Source organism: Branchiostoma floridae, chromosome 14, assembly GCF_000003815.2.
Source record: "Branchiostoma floridae strain S238N-H82 chromosome 14, Bfl_VNyyK, whole genome shotgun sequence".
Lineage (NCBI taxonomy): Eukaryota > Metazoa > Chordata > Leptocardii > Amphioxiformes > Branchiostomatidae > Branchiostoma > Branchiostoma floridae.
The window spans coordinates 5241145-5257132 of NC_049992.1; the positions used below are offsets into that span (position 1 = coordinate 5241145).

At 40.6% G+C, this 15988-nt stretch overlaps 1 protein-coding gene across 15 annotated transcripts in view; it reads left to right on the forward strand.

Moving 5' to 3' along the window:
• LOC118431189 (activated Cdc42 kinase-like) overlaps positions 1 to 15266 on the forward strand; it is a 92636-nt gene extending 77370 nt beyond the window's left edge. For 7 of the 15 annotated variants that reach the window (XM_035842312.1, XM_035842313.1, XM_035842309.1 and 4 more), the window contains 9 exons: positions 1230 to 1342; positions 4629 to 4668; positions 5700 to 5756; positions 6682 to 6804; positions 7373 to 7419; positions 8463 to 8749; positions 9947 to 9970; positions 10737 to 12140; positions 14457 to 15266. In XM_035842312.1, the coding sequence (XP_035698205.1) occupies positions 1230 to 1342; positions 4629 to 4668; positions 5700 to 5756; positions 6682 to 6804; positions 7373 to 7419; positions 8463 to 8749; positions 9947 to 9970; positions 10737 to 12140; positions 14457 to 14672 (2311 nt within the window). In that variant the 3' untranslated portion in view covers positions 14673 to 15266. Of the gene's footprint in view, positions 1 to 1229; positions 1343 to 4628; positions 4669 to 5699; positions 5757 to 6681; positions 6805 to 7372; positions 7420 to 8462; positions 8750 to 9946; positions 9971 to 10736; positions 12141 to 12870; positions 12904 to 14456 lie in introns of all 15 variants that reach the window. The other 8 variants (XM_035842314.1, XM_035842315.1, XM_035842317.1 and 5 more) reach the window with 8 other exon arrangements.
• Positions 15267 to 15988: the final 722 nt, after the last annotated feature.

A 15988-nucleotide genomic window follows, 5' to 3' on the forward strand; every position in this document is an offset into this window, starting at 1 on the left:
AAAGTTTACACCTTTCTAAAACTGTTTGTGTTATTTTCCTCTCTTGCTAATGAAGAATCTTTTAATTAGCAAAATCTAGGACTTGTCCCTTGAGGTAGACACAAGCATGTCTGCCATGTACTTTCACATCGAAACACAACACAGTCTTCTAGAATGGTAATTAGGGACTAAACAAGACTCCTTGCCACGAAACATGCATATTATGGCTTAGAACAGGCTGTATAAATTCATTGAACCCTGGGGCTGAGGTTTTGGGTCTGTTTTTCATTGTAAGCGAAGGCCATGTGTGTGTAGTGTTCTTCCTGTGATAAGGGAAGGGTTAGGTTAGAAAGCGGGAGGCACCAAAAGCTTGACTAGTAAACATCTGGCTTCCTTCATACTGTGAGAGTCTCCGAGTCCTGCCATGTTGATCACATGTGTTTCCGGACAGGCTGTCATCATAGCCACCAGCATTCCTATTGCTTGAATACCACTGTTACTAATGTGTTACTAGGTGTGTGGACATCTCCTTTATATGTACAGGATTGACTTAAAGTGGTCATTAGTTAGCACTTAAAACTGGGTGTGTATGTCATTCATACAGGTACTTTCTAGAAAATTACCTGTGTGCGTGTGCGTGGGGGGTGGGTGATGACGTGCGAATGAAAGTGTAAGGGGTAGTTACAGTATCAGTCGTATGTGTTTGTTTTAGGTGTGTTTTGTTTTAGAACAATGGCTTTGTTTGGGTTCATTGTTTATAGAAAATAGTGCAATTTCAAAGAGCCTTCTTTTGAAGTCTTTAGCACCTGAAGCTGCCAACGTGTAACAGAAAAAGAAAATAAGAATTGTTCATATCGGTCAAGAAAATTCAACTTCTTCTAACACATGTACATTACAACTTGTGAGTGATTTATCATAACATGACACTAGTTAAGCTTTTTGCGTGCCCATGGTTTTTAGAAACAGGGTACGTATAGGGATATCAAGTCGATGGATGGTGGTTTTAAACTGCAATATTTTTAGTCAAGTGTAGTTTGATATAACGTTACTAGTACTTAGTAACTAGAGGAGTTATAACAATGGATATAGGTGATACAGGTGAACTGTTAAAAAAATTGTGTTTTTGTTCAGTAAAGAAAACCTTTATTGAACATTAGTAAAACATTTAAGTTTTATGTTTACATTTACCATGATAGTATTCAGGATGTGAAAGTATATAAAATTTCATGAAAACTGTGATTTGTTTCCAGGCCAGAAATGTGGAAAGGATCGTTACACAACGGTAAGGTGGGGCTGTTCAGCCCGGCTAACACCGCGCCATATGATCACAACTCTCCCGGCAAGGTCAAGGTCTACAAGAGAAGTAAGTCCACATGCACCAGGAAACTGTGACCTCCTTCATACCATTGGTATGAATTTTCACCCAGGCATGGGATTGATCTGGGCCTGGATCCAGAGAAGGCCCCTCAGAGCCGGATTGGGACTGTTCGTACCAGGTTTCGCAAATCCGGATCATTCCCTTGCCTAATCTCCAAGCAGATTCTACAGTAGTATAAGATATTATTAAAAGCTGGCAGAGGAGTGTAGCCGGCCTAGAAGTGTGTTTGCGACCTTTTAAGTTAACTCCCTTTGGCTGGTTATACTTCTTGGCCATTGCAGCTTTGAGTTTGATACTATCTTATAGCACCATAGGATCTGCTTGGAGATTATTGCCTGGATGAATTGAGATTTGTTAAACCTTGTATGAACGTGGTCTAACATTAGCAGCATTTAATTCTATGTAGTTCTTGTGTGTCCTTTTGGTCTCTTTCCTTGTCTAGAGATCTAGAAACCTGTCGTGTATTTTCCAGCTGTGTCTCTGAGTCTTGTTTCTTCTAACCTACTGTAATTCCTGATTTTTTCAATGTACTGTTATGTTCCCGGTTTTCACGGTGACGACTGTAACGTGAACTTATCATTACTGATAAAAAATGATTCACAGACGTTTTGTATGTGCACTTGCTGCAATAGTGAACATTTAGTTAAGAGAACAAGTTAAATTTTCTCAGACCGTGAAAGTTTGGTACCGTGAAGACAAAGTGAATTACAGTACTCTTCAGTAGCACCCCTGGAAAGGGTTCTGACTCGGTTCAAAGGAAAACATGGTCAGGAACAGCAGTGGTCCCAGTAATGGCCATCTCAAGGCTACCACTGTACACATGTAGTTCTGTACTGTCTCTGTGCTAATAGGCCCCCTTGGAGAAATCCTTCTCCCTGTGAACTGTTACCTAGGCATGTTTCAAATGACCTATTTTGAGCTCCACCTGTTGACCCTAATTGGTGTTGCAGGCAGGGGTTAAACACACCCTGCAGGTAGTGAAAACTATCCCCAGCCTTTGTACCACACTTAGTGAGAAGAAGAAGAAAAGTATGTAGCCTGAGGCTAGGGAAGGGCACAGTGAGGAGGAAATTAAGAGTTGTCCCTCAAGCTGGAAAATTCCACACTGAACGAATCTTTCTTCGTGAATATATTACTGTTCTTTGCCCAGCAAGTATGCCAGATGAATCCTTGCATATTTGTGTTTGTTCAATTATAGGATCAATTAGTTAAATCCACTTGCCGTATTATACTATTTATAGCCCCAAGTCTCTTCTGTCCCCTCGCGGAGTGGACATAAGAGACTCAGGAGCTATAGTACAGCCTGATACCAGTCTACCCAGTCTTGTACTCAGTAAAATGCTACCAAAACCCTCTGGAAAATAATTGCATACTACAAAAAGATACTGTATCATACAACATTCTATATACATTGTATTTACCTTCGTGTCATAGATAGGTCATGATAACATTTTATGAAGATGTTCTGGTATCCATATAGGGTGATATTTTCAGATATCTCATTTTTTCTACAGGATCATTTAAAATTAGGCACTTCACATGCATTGCTGTCAAAAATGTAAATACCGGATTAGGACATTAGAATTGATGTTGTTGTGTACAGTATTTTGTTTGAGGACATGATCTTTTTCCTCTATCCAGTGACCTACATATTATGTATTTTGCAACATACATTGAAATAATACAAAGAGAACACCAGAAATCGAGAATTCAAATAACTTCTTCCGGTAATGTCATCCAAACTGTTTCAGGAGGAATACCGGTAGTAAAGAAGTATGAAAGAGTACAAATCCGTTTGTTGAAGACGCAGGCATTCCGGACATGTATGATGGTATTTGAAGTAATCGTCTGTAGTATGGCAACAATGTGCCTGTCCCTTTCCTGGGCCTGACACAACTGTACACGCTGCTATGTGACCTCTGCCCCGACTACGCTCTGTTTGCTTGCACTTGTTATTGCTCCACTTATTGCATGCATAACTCTGTGCTGCACTCTGACTCACTGCCTATGTCTGCTATGTGCCCGCTCTCTGTGCATGCCTCTCTCTCTGTCACCTCGCACCGGGAAGTGCTCGAAAACGCTGAAACAGCAGTCAGGGAGTTTATGGAGAAGACGCAAGGTACAGAGGGTCTGCATGGGGGATTCAAACATCATGAAAGTGGATTTTGGAATACTTCACTGTATATTGATTTACTTTTGCGGTGGTTTTATTCAGCAGGAAAATGATGGTTTTGCTGAGTTACGGTAAAGATTTGCAGTTGAAACAATTTAGTAACAGAAGTTATACACTACAAGGGAGGTGTATACGTGCCATGAATTTATTGTATAGCGACCTACAGGAAAATCGTGAATATAAAACCACCACAAAAGTTTGACAATCAACAGTAATATTATTATTTCATAAAAGCATGATGTTTCCATTTCTATTTCCCCTATTTCTGTTGAGCTTGTGACCTTGTCTTGTGACTGTGTGATGAGTAAGTTGACACCCAACCTTGTGAAGGGTGTAGTGTGTGTATAAAAGGATGCCATTCATTCCTCCCTACCCTTCAAACTGACTGTGTCTACACCACCACAGTGGCAAAGGAATGAGTATGAGTAGCAAAATGCTTTTGGTTTCATTGTGCTGTACATATTACAACACATACCATCAATTTGTTGCATGAGAAGCAAAGTGCACAACAAAAATATAGTACAGTATAAGCATCAATTTGGTAACTAATGATGTTCAGTTACCATCATTGGTCTAGTTTCATCATTGATGCAAAACACCCTTTTTTACTGAACAAGGATGTTTTAGATCATGCAGCATTCCTCTCTTCTTTGATAATTTTACCAGCTTTATTTTGCCAGTTTTGTCAGTAAAATCCCTGCTACATTCCTGTCCCTGTGTGGTCTGTGCATGCCTGAAGTTATCGTCAGTATGACAGGTGCCATCTGATATCCACTTCCCCTGTACATACCATATATCCCCTTGCTGTCTTGCTGTATATGCCGTACATACCATCAAGTGATCAACCACTTACATATTCATTCCTGACTTTGTTTAAACCTTTTTAATGTCATGTATGTACACAATATTCATGGGAAGTTGTCAATGAATCATGACTACTTCATTGAACAGAATGTAGTCTTTATTCTTTACATATAGCGTTTGTAAAATATAACTTTTAAGTGGTTGCATGTGGTTTCAAAGAAGTAACTGTTTTATCCTACCTGTATTTACTAAGATATTATGTCATTATTCATACCCTGTTGTTTCTTATTCCAGCACCACCAAGCAGTGGGTCTAGAAAAACAGAAAAGAGAAGGTAAGTGAAGTATATGATTTTACTTTTCCTGTTGTTTTTGCCATTATGGTAACACTTTGTATATCTATAGTGCTTTTGAGATACTCAAGTTCATTGCTTTTAACTTGTAGTAAGTTGTACAAAGCATTTTCACTCTTCAGCTTATGTAAAAAATGGCTTTTCTACACTTGAACATCAATATTCTTACGCCTTGTTCTTGAGTCGCTAGTCATAGTTTGAAGTTTCTCCACCAAAAACTGTATATCAATCAGTAGAAGTTAGAATAATCTGCCATAGCTTAAAGTGCATTCTGTTACACTTGTGCAGTATGTGTAGATCAATATGAGTATTAAAGTACAATGTAGCATTGACAACTATGTATATGACATGTTGCTGACTCATAATCATAGTCATCCTATTATTGTAGAGTAGGTGACACTAACATTAAACAGCACTAGCTTTTTACATTGTCATTATTTTTTTTTTTTGACATTTTTTTTATTTTTTACTTTTCCCCATTTTACATTTACCTAGCGGAATCTAACGTAGTAGTAAATCCAAGTCGAAAAAAAGAAACAAAAATTGCAGTCACCATGTCATTCCTTTGCTTTGTTCGAAATTAACTCCTCCACCAAAATAGCAATTACATCTAAACCACCCTAACTTCAACAGAAATCATCTTTAACGGCACCCTGGGAATCCAGCTCAAAGAAGCTTGCAATTGAAAGAAGAGTTAACGTTACCGATCCCCTGCATCACGCGCACCCACAACTATACACCAGCCCCACTACCAGCTGGCCCCACTTACGCCGGCTCCCAACTATCGCTTGCTTCTCTGAGCCGTGGAGGCAAGCAATAGTTGAGAGGCCGGTTAGATTGTCGGGCGTGCGGGTGTTGGGCGGCAGGTGTTCCGTGGGCCCGTGTGGCGGGGATCGGTAAACCTTGCGCACGGCTCTAGGAGGCGTTTTCCCAGGGTACTTTAACAGTGTTGGTAAAACTCAGACACTGATAATTTTATCACAGTTGGTAAACACATTTGACCCCCTATACAGCATGCTCGCGTCGATTAGGGCAAGCACCAGTAAACGGGGTGCCGTTGGGAAGGAAGGGTGAGTGTGCACATCCACGTTTGAACTTGGTGGTGAAGGGCAAGGGTTCAAAGGTCATGTCAAAGGTCACCAATTGTTGACTACCCCAGAAGTGGTGGGGGCAAAGGTTCAAAGGTCATGTCAAAGGTCACCAATTGTTGACTGTACCCAAGAAGAAGTGGTGGGGGCAAAGGTTCAAAGGTCATGTCAAAGGGTTCCAGTCATTGACTGTACCTTAGAAGATGGCCAATAAAGGAATAAGTTTTAAAGATGTTCACTTGTTACCCCAACACTCCTACCCCAATCCCCTGGTATTGGAGCAAGGGATAGTATTAGCACAATAGTTGTATTAGTATTAGTGATAATATTGATACTAGTGTATTGATATTAACACTTCATTTGTGATAATATTAATACTAGTAATACTGTATTTTCCTTGCCACTTGTATGCAGTTCTATTTCTACTTTCCTTCTTTCTCACTATACATGGATTGATTAACAAAATGCTGTTTCTGTAGCCAACATTATATTGCCAGACAAATAAATGAAAAATCATTACAGGCTCAATGCCATTTGGTTGATTTTTGTACAATCTGACTGTTGTCCTTTAAGCATCTAAGGAAAAATATATATACATGTTTTATATTTATTTATATAGGACTTTAGCCAGTAAGAATTGCAAAATTTTCTGAAATATATTTGAGTTATTTTAAGAACTTTGTTATATAATTTCTTTTGTAGTGAGATTAGAAATAAGTACCAGAATGATGCAAAACCCAGTTGACTGTAGCTGTGGAGTGTAACACTAAAAATGTACCAATCCAAAAGGTACCATTCCTAGTAGTAGGCATCCTTCCAAGACCATTCCTAGACATATACAAAATCAATGTAGAACAGCATGCATCTCTACTCATACATATCCTGATTAATGCCAATGTCTCCTCAGTTCCCTGACGATCACCAGGGACATGATCAGTGGACCTATGGGGGACTTTAAGCACACCATGCACATAGGGCTGAGGGGACAACAGGACGCCTTCGGGGACACCTCCTTCATCAAGGACAAATAGTAAGATATCGTCACGAACATAAACAATCTTTCAATTATGATTTTTTTTTGCTCTCTATCAGACAAAGTTTGTTTTATGACAAGAGCTGGAATCAGTAATGACTTCATTTTTATTTGGATTTAGAGACTTGTACCTTTCCACATTTGTCCAGGCTTAATGTGGACCAATTACAAAGTCCTCAAAACAGTGTGTGTCATCAAAGATATTGTCTGACAAAGTTATGTCAAATTTAGCACTGTCTGATGATAAACATGTAAAACATGTCACTCTCTAACTCATGTCTGTTCCCCCCCAGCCATCTGCTGCCAGTAAGCAATATCCACCTCATAAACTGCTTTGCTCACTTGGTGATATATTGGGTGGTTATACTTATTGTTTACTGGCTTGCCATTATGTCACTGTAGACCAGAGGGAAAGTAAGTTATTAACCCTTAGTTATCTTCAAAACAGCATATGTCATCAACAATATTGTCTGTCAAATTTAGCACTGCCTGATGATACAGTGATGATGAGATGACGATGATACAGTGTAAAACGTGTGTAAAACTCATGTTTGTTCCCCCACAGCCATCTGCTGCCAGTCAAGAGTGCCTCATGTGAGTGCTTGTCTGCATGTAAATATGGCTTTTCTCTGTTTCGTTTGCTGTGCTTTATTTTACGTTTATTGTAACTAATACTGGTTAGTTAGATTCTGGCACTAATGAGCAAACACTGCAATGCCAAGTTTAAGGTTTTACTGTTACTGTAGCAGTGCCAAGCATAACGAATTGCTAAATCTTGTTTGTTTTACTAACAGTAACATGCTAGATGTAAATTCTGTTTCTCATTTGTAAGCGTCTTGTCTTTGCCTTTATCTTAATCAGCTAACGCATTTATTCTCTAACTTGATTTTGGCTTTGTTGTGCATGTTTCTCATTGCAAACGTTGTTTTGGTTGACAATGTATGAAACGTCTTAAGTTTAGGTACATAGCATAAGACCAAAGGTCTGTAAAATGTTTAACATACAATATTGGTTGTTAGCAGGTTGTCTTTTTCCATCCCACTCATTGTTTGGGAGACATTAAAATGTTGTTGATTTTCGTAATTTTCAGCTTGTGAATTCACATTTTCATATCATGATGAAGTCAGATTTTTTGGGACTTATGGAAGAAATTTTTTTTGTCTACCCAACAAGCAAAATTTTCATTTTAGGACAGAAGCAGCTCTGGTTATTAATATTAGTGTGACATAACTAGATTATTAGCTTGGAAGTTTATTTTCTTTTAGTTGTATAAAAGATATGTAATACAATGTATATATTAATTTACTAAGCTGATGAAAATGTTCACAGTTCCAATTTGTTTTATTTTTTTTGTACGCGTCACACAGACCAAGTGGCAGCGCAACAGAACAGTCATTCCTTATTGATTTACTAAGCTGAAGAAAATCTTCACAGTTCAAATGTCTTGTTTTCGTACACGTCACACAGACCAAGTGGCAGCATAACAGAATGGTCACTCCTCGTCCAGTTGCCCGTTATTCTGCTACATATACATACTATTAGACTATTATGATCAGCTTGGAAGTTAGTTTTCTTTTGGTGCTTCGAAAGTATTTTTAATAATATTATATATTGATTTACTAAGAAAATCTTTTGTTTTCGTGCATGTCACACAGACCAAGCGGCAGCACAACAGAACGGTCACTCCTCGGCCACGTCCACTCCTGAGCGGTCACCCGACAAGGCCGGACCCCCCAAACCGCCTCGCCTGCACCTTCCCGAAGGCGACAAGTTTGACGGGCGGACTTCTCCCCTTGGTCAGTCATCCTCGTCTCCCAGCAAATCGCAGGACTCGCTGGACCGCGCCCTGTCGGGGGATGTGGTGAACTCGGACGTGTCGGATCACGAGTATCTGGATCTGGAGGGCGATGGTGGCGGGGAGGCCAACGGGAAGGACGACTTTGTGAGTATACGCCGCGCCGACGTCCGGATCACAGGCATTTCTCTACATTAGGCTGAATTGAGAGGATAGTGTGGATGACATCCTCTGTTTTTTTTTTTATGCAACCTTGGGGACAAAAGTTTTCGTGCTAAAAATTCATACGAGTTTAGCCCCAAAAAGCTGCTTTCATTTTGAAATCTAAGTGATAACTGAAAGGAAGGTTTGTTCAAAATGACACAGAATATATCTTATTAAATGAATTTCAAAATTTGTTCTTTCTTATCTTACTGGAAAACCATTGCTTAGTGCTCTAAATACTTTTTGTGCATCTAGGAGAAAGTTTCAGTTTTTGATACAAAAAGTGTGGCACTGTCTGAAATTTTATTAAGTTTATGGCTAAGTTGCTTTTACTGTAGTTGCTCATGTTGCAGCTGCTTTTATGACGGTATGGTCTCAAACTTTTTATGGGAAAGATAAATGTGATTTGCTGGTGGATGTCATCCACGATGTCAAGTCAACATGGCCGTAGCTACTTTCTCCAATCCAGTCCTGTCCAACCTGTCAGTTGATACCTTTGGCTGAAAATGTTATCTTTTGTTGTGTGTTGGAATTAGTTTCTTTGATTTGCTTGAAATCCAGTGTGCTGCTGATTCCTTTTCTGTATTCACTTTAGTTTAATAGCTGTAAAATGTTATTTTATCTCCTTTTGATAGAATCACATTTTCATAGATTTCTAGTGTTTTAGAAGGAAGCTCTTTTGCCCAATATCTATTTCTTCAGCATCACCTTTGAATGAACAGAGAAGTGTTTTGGATTCAGGAATGTTTCGACTTGAAGCTACAGTAAAAAAACATACAAATTCTAACATAATCATTTTTTTCCTTACTATTTACTCATTTACTTCTTTAAAGACTGCAGAATCTTTTTCAAAACCACAATTTGTGAAATTATTTTTTATTATGTGACTCTAATAGGCTGTACAGTGTGTTACATGGCCAAAAGCTAGACCTGCACTTTCTTCACATTAGTGAGTTGATGATTCAAAACACTTCATGTTCATTTGATGTCTATTTTGATGTTTATATTTCCTTTTGTTTCGAGCATGGTAGAAGTCAGATTTTATCACCTTACTTATTTCTGCTGCCATGTTTCTTTCCTTATTTCTCTGCATGCATGACTTGTTCTTGGCCTTCCTTGCTGCATGGTGCGTGCGAGTAGGACTCCACCTCAGTACTGTCCCTGGTAGGTACACAGACAACACTCTGCTTCTCTTAAAGCTTAAGTGGGTATCTTATTGGACTGCGCCAAGAAATTTCACCAAAATTAATCAGAAAGAAATTGGCAGTGATAAAATGATGTTCGCCATTTTGTGTCCATTTGCACCATGTTGCTACATGGTAATTTTTTCAAAATCAAATTTGCCCTGAATTTTCTTAAAATTTCAAAAACTTTGCAATGCTTGAAATTTCAAAAAACATTTTTCTGCACAGTCAATTGAGATACCTACTTTAAGCATTCATTACTTAGGGTGGGGCAAAGGCTCTTGGTGTATAAGGTATACTATTAGCAACATTTGGGAAAGTTATCCATCAATTTTGGACTGTCCAACTGTGGTCTGCCCAGTTGTCAATGATAGAAAAAAACAAGTAGTGCTACCCTGACACAACCTCTCCACAGTCCTTTCTGATCCCTCTTTTACTTCTCTAAGGTGTGGTTATGTAAGGTGTGGTGTGGTGAGGTGTATCACTACTACTGTCTTGTGGCAAACAACTTTTCTTCAGTAAAGAAATAAAACATTTTTGATATTGGACTAAGTCTCAGAATTCTGTGTTACAAACTGGTAAGAACGTTCGTTAGCATGTACTGAAGAAAGACTGTTGACTTTAGATGAATACTGTGACAAAGACTGAAATAATCTGTACAGTGAGAGTGGAATTCAGGTTTATTTTGTTGGTGATTTACAGATTTGTATGTTATTTTTTTCATCTTCCTTGTTTACCTTACACAGAACTTGGACCTTGGACCATCTCTCCTGGACGATGTGCTGAAGATCATGGAGACTGGAGGAGAAGAGAAAGCAGCTCCCCCTGCCAGCCCAGAGAAGAAAGACAAGAAGGTCCCCACATCTATCCCTGTCCCGACAAGCTCTGCACGGACGTACCGCAGAACCGCCAGCACGGAGTCTTCCAGCAGTGTTTCCAGCGGGCCTAGGTCGCCCACGAAATCCCTGTCTTCTCTCACGTCTCAGACAATAGAGGAGGGCAAAGTAACAAAAGGTACGGACAATGCCCCCAGGAGTCCTAAGTCTCCCACAGACGTTGTTGCATTAAAACTGTGTGAAACGATCTCCCCCGACGGGAAAAAGGCGTACGATGCGTTGGTTGGGGGTGTGTCCACTGACTCCATAGCGGAGGCAAGGGAGCGGTCGCGGGTGGCTTATCAGGAGGAGACCAAGGTGTGGGAGGAAAGGATTAAGGGTGCTGCTTCTGATAGGTCTTCCCAGGAGGACAGTAACTCCAGCCCGTCCATAGGACGCCTGCGGTCCTTGGACAGTCCTCTCCTTTCCAGGCCGGTGCCGGAAGAGCCGGACGAAACCACATCCACGGAGTCGGGGGATTCGTCGTCCAATCCGGTGCCGCTCCCGCCAAGAGTGCCTATCCAGACCAACTGGCCCAAGCCGCGCCGGAGGACGAGAAAGTCCACCGCGTCGTCGACATCGAGCGACAAGAGCTACTACAACCCCGGCACGGGGAGCACGTCGTCGCTACAGCACGCCTCGTCTCTGCCCGAGATGCCTTCTCCGACGACGCCCAGGTCGCCCGTGTATCCTAGCAACAACCGCAGCCGCACCAACAGCGAGGTGAACTCCCCCTTCAAAGGTAACGACAACGTCTTCCTTACCACCTCGCCCGAGGGCACCATAACCTTTAAGAACTATGTCCCCGAAGGCGAGAAGAAGGAGGCTGCCCCAGAGCCGGCCAAGAAGCTTCCCGAGGACCCCTTCCTCAGGCAGAAGATGTTCATGGCCGATCCCTTCTTCGCGATGGGGAAGCCCAGGACCAAACGCGAGCCCGCAGACTCCCGACTGAAGAAGAGCCAACAGAACAGCAGCTCTTCAAGTGCCATCTCCATCGACAACACCAGCTACGACGAGCTCTCAGATTGCTCATCGAACCCGCCTACAGGGGACTCCGCCAACGAAGCACCGATGACGACGCGTAGGTATCACCGTTCCCCGGGAAACGCCAGCTCTGCCACCGACACGTCAGAAACAGACGAAGGTTACATGGACATGACCGGCAAGCCGTTGTCACACCACAGAAATGGTAATAAAGACCGCGAGAAAGACATTCCTCGACGTAGACCCCTTCGGTGGGAGATAGTTGAGATGCAGAGAGTGGTGGGGGACCAGGTTTGGCACTCACATTCTGGCATGCCTTACTAACGGGCGCTTCTACTGAGCTTGTGGGCCAGGGTTAGCGGTATTTCCGTTTCACGCTTACCTCTCTGCTAACTTACAGAGGCAACTTCCTTCAGTTTGTCCCTCTCGTTATTTGTTATTTCTTATTTGTTGTCTCTGTGTAAATATGGCTAATTGTTCTTCATCTGTTTAGTTATGTTTAAACTAACCCAAAACTTTGGAGGCAATGTTATCTCCGCCGTCCCGCGTACTAACACCACTCTCGTCAGTGTCGGTTCTACGAAATTTGCCGAGCGTGAAAACGGAAGTACGACTAAGACTGGCCTACAAGCTGGTGTGAACTATCCATTCTGACTTGTGACCTTTGCTTGCGGTCTTCTAGAAACTTAAGAAGTTGCTTCTAGAAACTTAAGAAAGTGCTTGGCATTTATACACTACTATACTGGTGGCAAGTTTGGTTGTGTTTCAAACCTATTGCATGGTGTTGCCCTTTTGTGGGATGATGATTTTAATGCTTGATTTAGTATCTTATAGCTATAGCTCGAGAGATTCTATTCTTAATTCATCATACTAATTGCAATTAATGAATAGTAATGACGTTTGTTAATTGCCCATCAATCATAGTCATTTTAGCGTGATTATTTTTGATTATCTTTGATTTTATAGATTAACTCTCGCTGGTTAATTGCTTCTGATTTCTGTTCTTTTGTTTTCTTTATAGTTTTCATTCTAACGTGACAGTGTTCTCCCTAAGGTGAGAGGAGCACTTCCCAACCTTCCACAGTGCACAGGAACTCCTGTTGTGGACAAAACATTAAGCACTAATCAGTGTTCTAGCCAGCATCTGTCCTTCCGTCCTTTGACAGAATTTTGCCCATTATGTCAACAAGTAATGATAATAAAAAAAATGAAATTTTGCGAAGACGTCCCGAAATTTAGCACAGATGCCATTGAATTAAACTGAGTCTACTCTAACAGCAAAATTTGAACTCAAAATGCAGAAAATAGTGTTTCCCAGACCCCACTAAGATTGTTGTGCCTTCGCTCAGTAGGATTTCCATTAAAAGTCCAGGGGATGGAAAAAAATTTCAGGCTGGCTAGAACACTGCACTAAATGTAGATAGCCCCTCAAACATCTCATAATACTTATGTAACAGCAGACCAGAATTTTAACCAAACCATTCTAGAAATTAGAATTTATTCCTAAAACAGCTTACTATCTGGCATTCTTGATTACTGACTAGTTTCTAACAAATTTTCTGCCCGAACAAATATTTTCCTTAGTTTTGGTTATCATCAAGACACTGAAGTTGAGGTAAAAGCCAAAGAGTTATACCTCCCAGATATTTGAATACCTTGAGGGAAGGAAATGCCTAAGAAATGTTGTCAATGAATATAGTGTTTATGATTTGCATTTTATTAAGTTATGTATGTAATACTATATGAAGTAGCCAATTTTAGACACCGCTTTTTTAAGACCACATAAAGTGCATGTGGCTGTAGTACAAGTAGCTGTGTAGTATTGTAGTCAGCATGGCAAACAGGCAACAACTCCACATATCTGAACCTTGCAGTTATTTCCTGACAATGAGAGGGAAAAGTTCAGATTATATACCTCGATTCTGTAGACAAAATGCACAAATAAATTTAGCTCATTTTATAGGAAACTTAGCTGGCAAATTTGCTCTTTCGGTGTCAATAAACTTAAGGGTTCATGTACATGTATCTAAAAGGTAATGGAAACTCAAAACCAAATTCTAATATGGGCCATAGATATATTCAAAAGGTTTGCCTAAGCCAACATAAAAGACTCCAGTCATACAAGTCCATACCTAACCATGCACTTCAAGAAGTAACTGCCAGGGGGTGCTATTGTGCATGCAGTGCATGGGCCTGCCTCCGTCAGTCTGCATGTTCGGTAACTGCCACCATAGGGAGAACCTGGCATGTGTTCGCTACACTAGTTTGTCATTCTCCTACGCAGGGACATCCAATGGCAAAACCGCCTGTCTGGATGTACCCTGCTCTTTCAACCATCACTCTTAGTTCCTGTAGGCGTCACCACAAACCAGCTGTCAGCCAATCGAAGAATAGGCCTTTCAGTTTTCAAAAGGGATCTCGCATGTATAAGGAAAGCTCATTGATATTCATAAGCAGGGCAGTCAAGAACGAAGAGTGATGGTTGAGAAAGCAGGGTACATCCAGACAGGCGGTTTTGCCGTTGGATGTCCCTGCGTAGGAGAATGCTAGTTTGTGTAGGTGTTGGCCTTTCTAAACGCCAGTGTACGTTTTCGTTTGCCTCGTTAGGTTTCCACTGAGGACTGTCGCATGGCACTACGGGAGATGAGATACGACGTCGACAAGGCCATCAAGTTCATCAAGCTGCAGCAGCTGGTTAATATGGATGAGGGGGACTTTAAGTACGCCAAGCAGACGCTCATATACTGCAACTGGGACGTAGACAAGGCGGCCAACTTCCTGCTAGTCCACAATCAATCCCGCGGGAAATCCACGGACCTGTAAGCACGGGCGGCGCATTTAGCCGCGACCGCTCTCTATCCAATCACAGTGTGTGTTACATACATAGTGTGTTTACAAACAAAATCTGCCAATAGCAAGTCCTATTACAGTGTAGTCGTTGTAGACGTTTGTAGAATGTTACATATTAGATAGCTTTGAAGCAGTCGTTTCGGCTTCTTGTATAGTTTTCCAAGTTTTCAAGCTCAGCAGAAATATTTCCAGCAACTATTTTTGAAGAATAGCTACTGAATTTTGTTAGACCGCATCAAATGTTGTCTTCAATGAACAAATTATGTACAGAACTGTTGTGTAACAAAGCGAAGTTTCCCTGTATATTTTGTAAAGCTAATGCTAATTATATTTAGTTACTGTGCATATAGAGGTTTTTGCAGAATTCTCCTATCTAGTTATGGTAGGCTATCTATCTAAGCAAGTTTCTATATAATTCCATTTTTCTGCAAATGTCCAAAATACCCCTTTTCCACCAGATGGCAAATACAGTGACAGTACAGCGACCAACATAACATTCGTAAATTTCATATTTGCAATATGATAGAATTAAGAGACAACAAAACACATAAAAGCATTGAAAATTCATTATTTTGTCTATGAACTTTGGCGCTTTGTGAAACGTATGGTCGTTCAGTGGTCGTAGGCAGTTGAAGTCTCTAGTAGAAAGGGGGTGTTGCAAATGATTGACTTGTTAGTAGCTGTTACACATAGCTAGAAAACTGGGTTACAAGGTAACAAACCTGTTTACGGTGCATAGCAACAAACGCTGCCTTACTGAAACTAATGAAATTAGCATTCTATACATCACGGAGTTGGTTGGAAAGTTTGTGTCATTCAGGGAGGAAAACTTTGCAAATCTTTGTAAGTTGAAAAGTTAGAAACAAGCTGAAAGTTAGAAACAAGCATTGTTTTCAGCAAAAACATAATCTTTTGCAGTCGTGTTACAAAATCAAGACCATGTTCAGGTTTAGAAAACCTGTGGCCATGCCCACATTACAGTGTTACAAGTGGCGTCTTCATGCAGCTTTGTTAGGGTCAACCAACAATTACGTGTGAGTTTGTATGAAACAGTAAATATGCCTTAAAGGTCTGTTAAAGATTGGAAATGGTGACATTCATGCGGAAGTAGAATGTTTGTTGTACTGTTTCAGCCTACTTTTGTGTGTGGTTGTTCCGAAAAATGTATAAGGCAAACATTCCACATTTACGATAACTTGGAACAAGATGTTTTTGTTATGAATTAAGCACTTGAAATCCATTTGAAAGGTAACAGTTACAGTTGAATTTTGTTCTGCATTTGTCAAGAT